This window comes from Antennarius striatus, chromosome 20 (assembly GCF_040054535.1).
Source record: "Antennarius striatus isolate MH-2024 chromosome 20, ASM4005453v1, whole genome shotgun sequence".
Taxonomy (NCBI): Eukaryota; Metazoa; Chordata; class Actinopteri; order Lophiiformes; family Antennariidae; genus Antennarius; species Antennarius striatus.
Window position 1 is genome coordinate 12,917,501 of NC_090795.1, and position 16,187 is coordinate 12,933,687.

At 40.3% G+C, this 16,187-nt stretch overlaps 1 protein-coding gene across 4 annotated transcripts in view; it reads left to right on the top strand.

The window, feature by feature from the left end:
- Positions 1-16,187, top strand: part of mpp7a (MAGUK p55 scaffold protein 7a) — a 112,160-nt gene that overhangs the window by 51,028 nt on the left and 44,945 nt on the right. For all 4 annotated transcript variants that reach the window (XM_068304073.1, XM_068304072.1, XM_068304074.1 and 1 more), the window contains 2 exons: positions 7,090-7,170; positions 14,270-14,401. In XM_068304073.1, the coding sequence (XP_068160174.1) occupies positions 7,090-7,170; positions 14,270-14,401 (213 nt within the window). The remainder of the gene's footprint in view (positions 1-7,089; positions 7,171-14,269; positions 14,402-16,187) is intronic.

Sequence of the window (16,187 nt, forward strand, 5' to 3'; positions counted from 1 at the left end):
GAAACCAAGCAAATACGATTTGCTTATACTCAGATCCTGGTTTCAGCAGGTAGGTAGTTTATCTTGTTCTGCTCACGGCATTAAAATATTGTGCTGACTAAACTCAAGGTCTCTATTTCATGTCTGTAACACACACACATAGTACCCATCCCAGTCGGACGCAGGACATTTGGCCATGTTTGTCCTCTTTCACCTCGTGCCCTGATTTGCCCCCTTCTCAGTTTGGCTTTCTAGACTCACCCTGTGTTAAAATAACACCACGATAACACACACTGCCTGCCGTCCCGCCCATTCTCTGGTCTAACGTCGTTCACAAAACACCACAATATCCAGTTTTGTAAAAGCAGGCCGATCATTTTCCTTGGGCAGAAACCAGTTAGAAAGTTCACTCATGCAAAGGAAAGCTAAAGATGGATGGGCAGGCTGTGACAAATCATGGCTGCAGACAAACTGCAGATGATTGTGGAGAGAATGAATTGCGTCATATAAACAGAACACTGTGGCAGAGAGCGCACATTATATATTCAGATTTAGGAAGAGGAAACATCGGATAGCGGATGTCTATGGCGTTCAGTCCCTCCTCATTAGTTAACCTGTTAATAAGAAGTCACCACGCAGCCCATAATACCAACCAGAGCAGTGCTGACACCCCGTCACTCACTAAACAGGGAAAGCTTTTCAGTCTGATTTGCTGCGTAAATGCTGAAAGTTGTTACTGTCATGTTCATCTGCAATATTTGTTGGAAGCCACGTGTGACCGTAAGCGTGCGATTACCTCGCTGAGAACCACATGTGTGCATTCGCATGCACACACACACAGCCACACCTGTGTAAACCCAAGAACCAGCCTGGCATAGTGAATGGGGAAAGGAAGGCTCTTATGCTGGTGTGTGGTTTTGTTTGAAATTCCCAGTTCTGTTTATTGTAATCAAAGTGCCTCCGATTATTCCTCCCCTTCTAAAGAGCCCACAGCCATACATCATCCTAATTAGTACCAAGTCAAGGGAAAGATGAGAGAAAGATTGGCCGAAGATTTTGCAGTCATTTGGGATAAAGACAGAGGAAGAAGTCCAGAGTGTCCTCAGGCTGCCACGAAAGAAAGGACATGTTGTGGACTGGAGTGGTTTTCCTGCCCTTACAAACCACAAATGTTGTTGGAGGAGCCAGAATGATCCAGAAGGTTCCCACGCTTGAATTCTTCTGACAGGACTCACAAAAAAAAATCTAAGACCCTCAACCGAATGGCTGAGCTTGAATCTTTCAAGAAATATTCTTAAATCAGATATTTTTGTTCATGCTTTGCTCTTCATCTTGGGTAAGGACGTCACAAACCAGACAACACCAAGACAGGAACTCCACCAGATTCAGGGTAGCCAACAAAAAGTGACGGATGACTTCTGTTTCTCCTTACTCTGCCTCTCCAGGTCGTTGCCAGAGACTGCTCAGGAGACCCCCAAATATCTGCCTCCATTTTCACTCCCACTTACACATTTTGTTCCTCGTACTTTCTGTCAAATTACAGACTTTCAAATTTATGCTTCCTGGTAAATGCCCCACAAAGTGTCTCCCTGGGATTATCAGGTATCTGAGAGATGATGTATCAAAGCATCTCATAGCACACCACAATTCTGAGTCTGCCTTCCTTCTTGGCTGGTCAAAACAAAAACCCAACTCCTAACCCCAGATCGTTGCGATGTATTTTTAAACCAGATTGTTTTTCACCCATGTCACCGCTCCAAATGAACGCTATTGAAGTGGTGTCTGAGGACTGAAGTGCTATAGGAGAGATCTGCATTTAAATGAAATTCATTTTGGGCTTGGGTTTCGGGTAATGGAGGTTTAATTTATTGCCTAACATAAAATGACACTTCAACCCCCATCCGACCCCAACTGCACTGTGGAGCACACGCAGCAGGTGACTGCCACTGCTCAAACAAACCAGCGTAGCCAACGCTGCCTGAACACATGAGTCCTGGGTCCAGGCAGAAGGTGCTGTGTTCTAAACATGGAAAGATATGTTGTTGGGTGACTGCACACACACTCTTGTGGATGTAGAGATGCAGAGATTGCAGAGATAGTTTTCTGAAGGTCTTTCAACCAGTTTTTTGGTCAAATGTGCTGTTTCTGTGAGACATTTAAAATCAAAGGAGAACATACAGTTAGTGTAGGTTGGTGTAGATGCAGGTGACCAAACAAAGGAGGAAGCTAGCTTCATGAGGACTGGGTTGCGGTCGGCCCAGTTGTTGCTGTTGCTGGGAAACACTTGCCTCTTCCTTTTTAAATCAAAGAAAAATCCACAATTAACAATATTAAATTTATTTGTTTGGAAGTGTGTCAAGCATGTGTATTTGGGAAGAAAAGGCTATGATTATTGTTCAAGTATTTCAAGAATAAACTCAAAGGACAACATTTGGTGACGTTTATTACAAAGCTGGAGAAAGAAAAAGCAGGCAAGACTTTCGCTCTGACTAAACCTGTTAACCTTTGCTGCATGGTCTTTCTTTTGAAAGAAATAATTCCCTCAAATTGGCATTCTGTATCCTGCCATCAAAGATCTTCCAATCGTGTGACATACAGTATATCACTGGGATCCTATCAAAGCCCTCAAAATGAGAAGAACCAGAAGTTATTCTTGTTTCCCCCGATGAATGACATTTTATTTTGAGTTATGAAAACAATATTGATCGTTTTGTACAATATTCCATGCAATACCCACACAAATGGCATGAGGAAAAATCCTAAATACCTGTATGTTAAGTTACATAAACACATTTGGTTATGTTTGTTATTGGTAGAACAAACTTGGAAAACTGAGAATTCGCATGTCCAGGTGTCTGACTCCCTTTCTTCTACTCAGAGCTTTTTTTTGTTGTTCTCTGGCCCACCTCCCAACATCTTTATGCTCATCCAAATACCTGCTGTTCCATGGGAAGCCCACTGGGTGCCATCAGAGAGCGCTGGTACACGGTCCAAACCTAGAATGAGGGACTCGAGAAAGAAGTACAAAATTTTGCAGATTGACTAGTGTTTTGTTTTTTTGGTTATCTTATTTTCTCTGACATACAGCATTGTGGTTAATATAGACAAATTTACCTACCTGCTTACTTTGAGTGAACTCTATAGCCAATATAAGAAATGTCTCCATATGGTTGTTATTATCTGCAGAAATCCATGTAATTCCCTTCTCATTTTTTGGAGGACTTTTTTGAATATTGGCTACTTGTTCATCATGGATCATTATTATTAAGGTCAGATATCCAAGATTCAGCCTGATGAGTTTATATCTGGCAAAGGCCAATCCTGCCCACATGTCTTTATTGGTAGAACAGTTAAGCATTAACATCTTAACTTATTTAAATGATACATGATATTTAGAATGAGCCCACCGAAGTATATTTAGGTTGATGTCACTTTTAGAAACTTCCTTCTGGTACTTGGGCTCTCTTAAAATTTGATTATTTCCACATAAAGAAATCCTGTATTTATCATTTCATCTTATGTTTTATATTTATAAGGGTGTGAAAGCCAGTGTTTAGAGCCTCAAACTTTACAACGATTACTTGAACTAAAGTAATAGGAAAATTGTGTGTGCAAGACCGTATAAAATCAAATCAAAATGCTCTTGGAGAATGTATTCAGGTCGTATTCTCCCTACAGCCAACTGATATATTGTTAAGCGGTTACACACTAAATCAATCCACAATGCATTTTATCTATCATATAAAATAGATGATACTGACTGGCTGAGATCATTTTTGTATTTTTTCTTTTCATAAAAAGCTTTTATATGTTATAAAAAGTCCACTCAAACACATTGATATACTATCAGCTACAGATATCAAACTCGTGAGCCTTTAGCTGTTCAGGTTCAAGGGAGGGCTGTAAACCGACATTCTGGGATCAAACCTATCTAAACACGGCAGCGCCTGCCATGACATTTAACAAATGAAATAAACACAGTCTCAAAGGAGATCACCATCATTTTTTTTGCCCCCTCCTTCTCGTTTTGTGAAGGTCTGAGGATGGAAAATATGACTCTGACGTGGAAGCATGAAGGTAGAGATCAGAGCGTGTTGTCAAACATGTCCCATCTGTCGTCCGTGCTGATTTATGGGACAAGTTGCTTCGATGGGATGATGTTAGGGACTGGAGGTGCGCTGCTCTGTGCCTCTCTTAGCGCCCCTCCTTGCCTGTAAACAGCTGGGCAGTGACATGATGGATGTCGAGCATCACAGCAAGAGATTTTTCCTTGCTAAAGACCCTGACCCAGACTCACCTCTGTCTCCACTTTTTTTCTTTCATCCTCCATTCTTCTCTCTGTTTTTCTATTCTATTTTCTTCTTATAATTTGTACTGCTTTTTTTTCTCTTCTTTCCACATTTTGTTTTTATTGTTCCCCTCTTGGTCTCTGGGATATATTTGATTAAGGTTGCCTGAGGTGCAGCTAGAATAACCTTGACCATTAGGACTATTCATTAGTTTGATCTCTCTCCCTTGGGGTGGTTAACCCTATGGAAGTAATGAAGAGAAACCCCCAAGCCAAAAACACATGGTCCTGTTTTCAAGTCAGGTGACACAGTGCCCTCCCTAACCCCAGTTTAACCTTCATCCCTCTGGCTTTACCTCTGCCTTGCCTCTGCTGCCGTACTCCTGCACCACAGGGGTCATTAGTCAAACAAACTAGTTTCCCAACCTCTGTCGACACCTGACTTAAGGAGTGCTCTGCACCTTGGCGAGATTGAACTTTTCTGCTTCTCAGCAGAAAAGTTTTGTTAAGTGTTAATATTCAAGTTTTTTTTTTTTTTTTTGTGAAACTGAGGACCTGAACTTTTGTTTTGTGAGTTAAAGTATTTCAAGTGATTTATAGTTGCAACAATTCTGCTCATTGGAATAACTGAACTGAACAGCATCACATTCATCAGCAAACTGTCTTCTTTTCTGTTTTGTAATTTCGTCCCGTGTGTTATTTGTGGAGCTACAAATCACAACAGATGCTTTGACAGTCTGTACAAAATATGTCATCCTCTGTCCTTTAACCCTTGATTTGGAGATGGAAATGACACACCAGGAAGAGCAGCAGAGTAGTGGTGGCACAGACAGCAGTAGGTGTTGTACAGTATATGTAGACAGGTGCAGTAGGAGTACACAGACACTACAGGACTGGACACATAATATGAAGAAACAGGATACCAGTTTAATAAAGTACACATCTAAAATGAAGAAGTAGACTGAACAAAAGTCATTCTAGAAAGTCCTACTATACTTTATAATAGTATACGTTATAATAATAGCTAAAAACTAATTTGACTCTTATATAATGAGTTCATTAGAGCATGTGGAGTACCAGCTGATAAATCACATTTAATTTCCTGAAATAACCAAAGGATCCAGAACAATGTGACCAATATGGAATAACAGAACTTCACGTGTGTGTGATCTATCTCTATTCGATCTCCGTCAAAGCCCAGTTTGTGATCTCCAGTGGCCTTACTCGTGTAGCTGACATTAGCCCCTGATCCCAGTTAAGAACAAGCAGGTCTTTGTGTGCGAATGCTCGCCTCTCCTCTCCACTCTAAGGCCACATCCAGGAGGATCAGCCATAAATCAGAGTGCAGACGGAGGAGCGTGGCCCGGGCTCTCGTAGCAGAGTCACTCGTCTCAGAGCTACCAGACATCCATCATGAATGTAGTCCAACTCGGTCCAGCTGCTCTGAGATGCTCTCATACTGCCTATTGTTTCCAAAAAGAATGGGCCATTTTCCTTTCTACCTGTGATTTTCATTTGAATGTGATGAAAAGTAAATTATCAGGACAATTCTGTGATTTTCCCTGTGATGCATCTATTCTAGAACAGTATGACCATTCCTGTCCAATGAGCCCCATAAATAAAGTTTAATTAATCAGTAAGTCAGTTAAATAATTTTTATAGAGAAATGAATTAAATACATTTTACATGTGCATCTGTTCAATTTTCTCGTTTTACACGCTGCAGCAAGAGGGAGGAGTTTGTTAGACCCTCCAGAGCGATCATAAACTGTTGCTTATGCTTGGAGAGTCCTGTTGGGTTTCTCTGTCTGTGAAAGCGCTCTGAAATGTCTGCTGATGTGATTAAGCGCTATATGAATAAAGGTTGATTGATTGATTGATTGATTGACTGATTATCACCATGCCTCCGAAAAAGATGCAAAAGTTGGAGGAAAAGCAAGTGAAAATGAGTGTTTTCATAAGCAAAAAACAAACAAAAGTTAATGAAGAAAAAGAGACAGATATTACTGATTAGCTTGTGGAGAAGGCTGGCAGCTTGGTGTAGTGTCCACAGGAGAATACATGAATTGAAGGGAAAGAAAACTATTGAGTGAAAAGCAAAAGTGAAAAAAAAAATCTGTTTAACATCTTTTCTTCTAAAATTGTTTTTTTAAATGACAATCAGGTTGTAAAAAGTATTATATAATTTTTCTTTTTTTTTTCTTTTTACTTAAACAGTTATGATGTAGTCATTAATAAAACCATTAAACTTAGCAGTTTGTTTTAGTTTTTATATTGTACTATTAGCAAAACTCACTCCATGTATTCTATTATTACTTTTGGGGATGCATAAGCATCATGTCAGGATGCACAAATTTTTCTTGAAGCGCATCCCAGGGATGCACTACTTTCTTGAGGTAAAATGAACTCTCGCTGCATGTGATGATGTAGAGTGAATACTAAAGGAAGATATTCAGATAATCAGTGGTTTTTTCAGATGAGTCAGAAACTGAAGGGTACATTTGACCGTTTGATAACCTTTAGGTTGTCATGACATTTAGACCTTTTGACCCCGGGGTTAATTTGATGAGGAACCTCTGACTTTCTATCTGTTTTGTTGCTCTAAGTTGGTTAGATGTAACTGTTTGCCCCTTTTCACTGCTACTCATCAGTATGGTAGCCGCTAACAAAATAAAAATATTCTATATCTCTTTAAAGACAAATCAGTAAAAATACTTAATAAAATGAGCATGACCTCATCATGCTTAATAGGATAGTGCTAATCTGTTGTAAATTTACATTTTGCATTTTTTCATTTTTGAATGGTCTTTGTCTTCTCTTTAGTTGTCGCAGCAGCTGGAAGGGAAGTCGGCCAGTGGAGAAATCAAAGAGCTTCTACAAATTCTAGACAAACCTCATGTAAAGGTGAGTTTAGCTCCTGTTTTTTTATTTACTCGTATTTATTTATCCTTTATTCAAAAAACAATCTATTGTCTGTAAAGGACTACAGTATTATCAGAATACCATGCAGTTCTGACAAAGCGAATCAAACACTTGGCTTTTATTCATGAAGATTTATCACCCAAACACTGCTGGCATTACAGTGATGTGATTTATTGCGCTGTAGGCAAAATAATGTGGAGGTTAGATCCAGACCTTAATCTGTCTGCTCGCCTTGGCTGTGACCGCTGGCCTCGTTACACAGACAATTAATTTACACATTTTTATTTTCAAATGCATAACTGTGGTCTCCATCAGGCCCTCCAGGTGTCTCCGCCAGACAGGACTGCCTGCACCATGGCAAGATAGAAGGAGAGTTGGACGGCTCCTTTTCAAAAGGCTGTCGTAATGCTTATCTGCCTTCTGCCAGAAACAACATCTCAGTATGAAGTCCTGCTTCACGACAATACAATACAATAGTTAAATACCGCTTAGTGTCAGGAGTTGTGAAAAGACCTGAGGTTCCCAAAACGATCAGGCATAAAACTTGGAAAAACCTATCCATGCTGCTGATGTAATGATTCATTCCTTATATTAAAACAATGCAGGTGGACATTACAATAAATCAACAGTTACACCGAGTAAATTTTCGCAAAATGGAGTCACAAATCATTGGTGTCATCGCATTTGACCACCAATCAACACCCACAATCTCAGACATTTGATGGTGGATGTACACACAATCACACAGTCACACAGACACTATCCTGAAGACAAATGGTCTCAATCCATCACCGCGTTGCTCTCATTCTTTGCTTCAAGGGGACTTTGCGTTCTCCTTCATCTTTGTCAAGTCCAAAAAGAAATGTGCCAGTGAATGCTCAGTGCTCTTGCAATGAACCATGCATTTGTCGGGAGAAAACCTCCTTTATTATATTAATTATGCTCACAGCAGAGGTATTTGGCATGGCAAAGGTCAATCCATCAAACTGCAGAGTTAGTGAAAGTCATCGATCAGGAGGCAGCAGCAACGGATGAAGGGAGGAGGGGTGAAAGCAGAAGATGGGACTGTGGGTCAGGTGGTCCTCGCTCTGTAGGAGTCACACGAGAACTCATCCTCCATCCCTCATCTTCTCTGCTGTCCTTTACGGGAGCTTAAAGCCGCTGAGCCTCCATTCAGTATCAGTCAGTGTCATGAGTAATATCCACGCCGGCTGTCTGTACAGCTAAATGTGGTGCATCTGTCTTTTTTTATTCCTTGCAGATTGATTCATGGCTGCACTCATTAGATAGATGTTAGATATGAAGTTGTGTTTAAGGAGTAACAGATTAACAGCCATAAAAACTACCCAGGTCACCTGTAATGACTTCGTTAAACCTGAAGCATTCATTACATGTTAGCTGACAATTAACGATCATTCAAATAACTGATTAATGATTTAATTTTCTTCTTCTTTTTTTTAATCCCACTATTATATTATGGTTTAGTAACTGAAATACACCTTATGAAGAAAAGCAGCTTATTGGCACTGTCACATTATATTTAGACCACAAATCACTTTCTACAACTTACTGGACTATCCTTTTTTTGTTTGGCTTAAAAACGAAATGTGCTCACAGCTGTGGCCTGGTGTCTGGCTTCACCACTAAATGATTCACGGTGTTCACTTCAGTAGGTGCTCATTAAAAACGTAAGTGTCTTAAGAGCAGTCAGTGGCCGTAAAGGCTAATTTAATTCTCCATTTATAACAGAGTAAACGCGACCAGATGACGTCATTAATCAGTGCCAGTCGAACATCAAACGGTGGAAAATGATGTGGCCGTATTGATGGATTTACTGTTTCTATTTTATCCAGCTGATTTTATACAGATGAATAGAAACAATTCTAATGATTATGCAAAATAATCTTGGCGAGGTCAAATAATCGCAATCAGACGATTATGTAATGATTGTGACAGGCCTAGGCCTCGGTTCAATCCACGGTGAACCAAAATAATTTTATCCAGGGAAGGTAGGATACTTTTTTATTTGATCGATTATTTGTTCTATAAGTGGATGTAGAATTTCTAAACTTCTATCCGTGCTCTTTATTCGCCGTGGTCACTCTGTTACCCGACCTCTTCCATATGCTGCTCAGCCAAACTCCTCTCCAGCATCGGACGAGGTCAGCCAAACAATTCCTCACCAAACAATGGAAAATATTCAGCTACTGCTTCCTGTACTATCAGCCAACAGCACTGCAAGAAGCACAAAAGCAACTGAAACCACAGAAGGTGACCTAGAGTCCACTGGAATGTTATCGCTAAACTAAATGCTAAGATTATAAAAAGAATAACTTTTTTGAGAGACATTTCATGAGCTTTAAATACCACAAAAAACATTGGAAAGCACGAGCACAGTGTAAGAATCTGTTCAATGTTGTTACGTTTTTTGTCTGTGATGAGGTTGAAAATCAGAACAATTATCGACTTCTAGTTATCTTGATAGTATGTCATCCTTTTTCGAAGGAGAGCATCATTCTTGCTACTGGTTCGAGTCCATCACCAGTTTTTGAGCATCTGGGCCTTAAACCAGGCTGAAAACTCCTGCTGGCTTCGGAGGCAACACTCGGTCAACAATAGATTAGTTCCAGCATCGCGGTTTGAAGGGAGGGCTTTGACTGTTCCCTGAGATTTCCTGTCACTGTGTGTCAAACCGTAGGCAGCATGTGGGATTCGAGAATAAAGTATTAAAACTTTGCTCTTTCTGTCTCCATCTGTCCTCCAGGGCACTTGATACCATCCCAGCCAACCTCAGTGTAAATCACAGGGCCGGGGGTGTAAAACACAAGCAGATGGCTGCTGTCTTTGAATGGCGTCTCTGTGCGATAGTAACTGTATCACTCTTAATTATGGCTGAAATGATCCATACCTAGGGTGGGGATATAAATCAGCCTGTTTAAAGCTCCCCTCTCTCTTCCTTTTTCTTTCTGGCCTTCCCTCTCTGCCTCAAACTTTTCTTTTACCGTTTGCACATGAAAAAACAATATTCACCCGTATTAGCCCCCGTCAGCAAGACCAATATTGACAATGATGAAAGTGCCAATTATGATGGCCGTCTGTTTCCACCAGTGTGTGTGGAGGTACGTGTGTGTATACACATTTACAGAATGTGTTTGACTCGGGGCGGTACTGGCTGAGGTTCAAGGCTTCGAGAGGGTGGGCATGAGTGTCAAATCCCACCTGGCCTACAGCAGCGTTTCGGAGGTATTCAACCCATCGTAGGGTCATTCCTGCCTGGGGAGAGTGGTTTCCCTGCATTAATCCAACACTACCTACTGAAAAACAAGTAGTCCAGTGACAGGACCAGGGGGCTTTAATGAGAGGCCAATGCCAGGAATGTACGAACTGGTTTATTTAGTCAAGCTCAGTGATCTGTTATTCTAGGATCCCTATTATGTCTAATGAACACAAACGCATGAACCGAGAATGAACGGGATGCCTGGAAAACAAGGGTGGTATGGCTTCCCTTCATCTTTCTTTCCATCTTTCACTCTTCTTGTTCCTCTCCTCCCCAGGTCTGTGCTGTAGGGCCTGTGAAAGGATTTTTACCCTAGATTTAATTAGATGTCATGGCAAAACCTACTGACGTGTATCAACCCAGAAAGAGTGTATTTGTGTGTGTAAAACATTCATACCTGTGTAGTGGTACCCGCGTGTCAGCTGTCACCAGCCAGGGCATGTACCATGTGCTACCTATTAACATACAGCTGTTATTGCTACTTCCTAGAAAGTTTTTACAAGGAATTAGCTGTGTCTCTGTTACGCATAGTTAGGCATGGCCATGAGGAGAATGCCGTAGTGGGGAGCAATTCCAGATTTGAGGAAGTGCTATCGATGAGAGGACATTCGCAGGTCAGCGTATTAGACATGATGGATAGAGTTCTGAGGAAACGACAACTGGCAGGTCAGTGGAGGAAAGGTTGAAGTGAGCAGGAGAAGGAAATTTGAAGGTAGAGATGGAGCACAAGAATTGTTTCTTGTTTTTTGTGTTGGTTTTTTCTTTGTTACTGTTACAAGAAACGAGTTTCCTGTTAATCTAAAACGAAACTTTTTTCATTCACATTTCTCATTTTTTTCATTCTACAATATAATATATTGTTTTTCAGTTTACAACATTATGAATTAAGATTAAGCTGGAAATTCTCAATGAGCTTGCTCATTATGTATTGAACCAGTAAATTATTGTCCCCAGAATGAGGAGCTTCTATAATTTGCTAAAAGAAAATTAAAGCTGTATAACGTAATGGAGTCGACAATTATAAAGCCCAATTGCTTTCACTACAAAAAAAAAACAACAACACAGCACAAGGTGGAGATATACATTTTAAAAGCTGGTTTGTAATCTCTCAATGTACACAGTTGAGGGAAGTGCAGTATGCTGCATGAATGCATGTTAAGAATGGAAAACCGAACATCCCGGTATTATTATCGATTAATGATAGCTTTATTTTGGGATCAATAGTATTTATCTATTTATTTATCTATCTATCTAGCTTGAAACATTTATATTTTGCAAACCCGGTCATCACATTTGATAAATGATTTAGGTTTGACAGTTTTGATATATTCATGACAAACCTTATTAAATTCACCTCCACAGGTTAAAACCAGACATGTAAATAGAAAAACAGAGATGCTAAATAGTGAGGTGGAAGACGAAAAAAACACAAAAAAAGACCTTAATGAACCATTATGTTGCTCTATGATTGACAAACTTTTCCAGCAGTACTGCACTCTCGTCCTGTAGGGACTAATTTGGACGTCCCATCCTGCCGTGTGGCTGATGGAAGCCTGGCTGACCCGCATGTTGTTGTGAACCAGATCATGTGCTGTGACTGACAGTCCAACCCCATACGTTCAGCTACAGTGCCACATGTGTCCAACTCAAACATGGAAAATGATCTTTGTCTCAAGGTTTGCCGTCACAAGACGGGTGAATTGAAGCAATAGATGTTCCAAGAAAACTACGTATTTTATAAGTGACCAGATTAAAATCGATTTCCCATTACCTCTGTAGGATGAACTTAGTATATAAGTGATTGATTTTATGCTGGTTATAAAGTCAGATACATTTTTATTCAAATTTACTTGATGATATTTTATCAATGTCTGAATCGGTTTACACTCTGGAGGAGAGTTTCAAAATTTAACACTCTTTTATTTTTGCCTATGAGGTGACATAAGGCTATGAACACAGTATTTACTTGTTATAGCACATTAAAGTACTTTATATTGTCCACATATGCCTGCAGTATCACTGCAGCATTCCAGAGCAGAGAGAGTATTTCATCCCTGGAGGACGGTGTCCGCAGACAATACAGCACAAGGTGTTTATGTTTGCTCTAAATGAAAGCCAGCAGGTACACAGCCCGTTCCCAGAAATGATCAAAATGATGCAGGAAACATTTTGGCCAAAAAAACCCCCCATGAATATAAAACTGAAGAGACTGAACAGCAGCACAATAGGATTAATAACATTTGAAGCTTGGACTGTAGAACCAAGAAAGTACAGAAATCATGGAGGGAGTAAGATGATGAAGAGAATAAATATCACTAAGTAAGTCTTCTTCCATGAAATAGTTTTTTTGGGGTGAGGGTCAAGTCATTTGTTTCGCATTACGCCGTTGGCCTAGTGTTAATTTAAAACCTACTTTAGGTATTCTACCATCAAAATTGGGCATTAATGTGAATCAAATAAAAATTCTAATTGCAACTGGGCTTCGTGTTTGGTCTTCAGTGAATGGAAAAACACAACTAGGTTTTCAGTTGATATTTTTTTCTTATTGGAAAGTGTGAACAAAATTAAATGCCTATTTTTTGTCACAGACATGACAAATCCCGTTTCAGATCAGGTTTACATTTTTGTTGCATCTCGTCTAATATGATAATGATTGCTCATCTCCAGGATGAGTTTGACCTGTGCCCTTTGACCCCAAACCGAAGGGTCAGCAGGTCAAGTGCAACACTTAAAAGTAAGACTCATCACAACTTGTTTCTAAACTTAACTCTAATTACAGTTTAAATTTCATTTGTAATAAGCCAGAATCACACCTTAAAGTTACAGTGTATGATAAATGGAGTAAATACACCAAGACCTCATACAACATGAACTACGTGTCTGCATTCATATTTGTGTTGGTCATCTTGTCTCGGAGTGAATCTTGGCCACAGACCTCCTGTTGTGTCTCCTCCTCTCATCTGCTCCCAGTTAGTAACATCTTGAATGCAGTACTGCAGCATGCTCCCATGTCATAAAACACACTGCTCCTCTTCCCACCATCTCTCTCTCTCTAGCTCTCACTTTTTCTCTCTCCTTTTTTCTGGCACATGGGTTGAAAGATGTTTTTCTCACTTTTTTCTCTCCTCTCCTCAACCACGGAAAAAGCAGCACGCGTCCAGCAGCTGCATCTCCGGACACAGAGTCGTTAAATAGTTTTAAAAAATGAACATCTCAATGGCATCATTCTTGTCTGCATCCCTTCTGTTTTTAATGTCTGCTCGTGAACATGTGAAATATCTGAGGCCACTGAGAACTTCATTGCTTTGAACCTACCGCCGAACCGTGCAGAACATTGCTTCTCTGAAGTGTTTGCCTGCTTGCTCTGGAAAAGATCAGCCATGAAAATGGTGGCCAACTTTGCCTCCCCATCATTTCACTGGCAGTCCCTTGTGAGCAGTGGTCCAGGCCGCGTGCTGGTTGCCTTTAATCATAGAGTTGTATCAGAGATTTCTGTTGCGAGAGCATCGGCCTAATGGCAATTAACGTATGTAGCTTAGAGTTCTGGCTGTGAATGTTTTCAGATTCATCACCCAGCACTTTAGTGAGACGCTCGAATTCATAACCATCCTCCCTGAAGCCTCTGCGTTTTCTCTTCCCTGCCCAGAAAAGGCATGATGGATTCAAGTCTTAATAACATGTATTGCTCTCCTTAATTTTACTGATTAGACAGAGGTAAAACTGAGGACTTTATGCTATGACTGATATTCCTGGCTTCTTGTTTCTTTTCTCCCATCCATCCTTCTATCCTTCTCCTTGCTCTAGAGTCTCTTGTCGGTCCATGACACTGTTGCCCAGAAGAGTTATGACCCTGAACTACCTCCACTGCCCGAAGACATCGACGACGATGAGGATTCTGTGAAAATCATAAGACTTGTTAAAAACAAGGAACCTCTGGTGAGTAACTTTGTCAGTCACTGAGAAATGATTTGTAACAATGATTTTCAGCAGGTTTCAAAATGCTGAAAAAAGAGTTTTTAAATTTAGGAGCTTATATGAACTGATTAACAGCCACAATTTTCCAGGATAAGAGTTGTTCACCATCAGTCTACTTGCTAATATTTAATGATTATCTCATGATAATAATGATATCGCTGACATGAATTCATCTTCAGGTATTTTTGTGCATCTTTATTGGATATGATCATCTGCTATCTAGACTTGTTTACTCATCTCTGATTTCCTGAATACCTGTTGCATCATAACAACATCCACACCGCAAGTAAAGTTAATACCATACATGCTTTTGAGGTTCTTGACTTTGGAACTCCAAACCACAACCTTGAAGTTGTAAGCACACCAAAACCGACCACAATTACCCTGCTCTTGGCCACGAGTATTTTCAGCCAGTCTAGGCTTAGCGTCTGCAAACAGCTCTATCCTGGTCAGTGTTGCTCTCTCATTGTAACATGCTTTTCACATCCATGCTCTTCAGACATCGTCCGAGACGTCAACAACCACTCGTCTGTCCCGGCCTCAGGCCTCAAGTGTAATATCTTGGCTGGCATTCTCATTTTCTCTCCACCATCCTGGGTGTTTGTTTGTACCGTCTGACGGCTCCCATTCCTGGCATTCCCCTGGTCATACCAACTAGCAAGGCACATTTGGAAACCAGTCTCAGTTACCGTAAAAAATTTAATTGGTTGATCCAAATACCAGCAACATGGTCTTTGTTATTCTGTTGATGTAATTACTCATTTCTCTTGTCTGACCCCGGTGACGCAGAAACTCCACTCCTCAAGTCCGTCTTTGGTCGGACTTTGTTGTGTGCCTGGGCCCCGCTTATCTTTAATCCACACCGGACATGTCCTGGCCCTGACTGCCTCTATTTTCACTTTGTGGTTTTCACCGTGACCACCATGTTGGCTCCAGGCCGGCGCACTCCTCTCACCACACCCCAGAGGAAGGAGAACACACCTAAGCCATTTTTGGATTCTTGCTCGTTGCATGTTCTGCAGCGCTGCCGAATGTAATAATGTGGCTAGGAGCAATTTTCATTCCCTTTGCTGTGGCCTCTCCTGAGTCTGATCCAATTCACTCAAAGGTGATTTACACCTGACCCGGTCAGCTTCATCATCCAGCCAATGTTGTTCCATTACATGACTTAATTCGTGTTTTTTTCTGCAGCTGGTGCATTATCGTAAAGTTTTTAAGGTTTTAATAAATTTAGCATGTTTTTGTTGCAGTGTCTTAGTTTAGAGCTTAATGGTGCACACTAGTTTTTGTGAGTTATAATTATACAGTATGTGTAGGTGAGTGGATATAAACGGATGTTTCTGAACCTCCAGAGTTAAGCTCATCAATAGGTAAATTTTCTGAATACAATTCCCAATAACCTTCTCACTGAACACAGTATTATTTTTATATTTCAGTAGCACCACAAGCACTGTTTCATTTGGAACTTTTTCTTCCAGAGTATTTAGTTATGTTTACATGCTAAGATACGATGCATTCCAATCTTCAAAAACAGATTTATATTATAAAAGCCTGCCATGAATACATCCAGCATGCTTTCTACTATGTACTTTATTTATAAAAGGAATTTTCTTGATTAATTCGTATAAGAGCAACAGCCACCATTTTGACCGCTAAATAAAAATATACAATGACGTCTTACACGTTGCAGTAAAGAAATTCAACGCATTGTTGTGGAGAATTTTTTTTCTCTTGTAAGCTGCCCTCT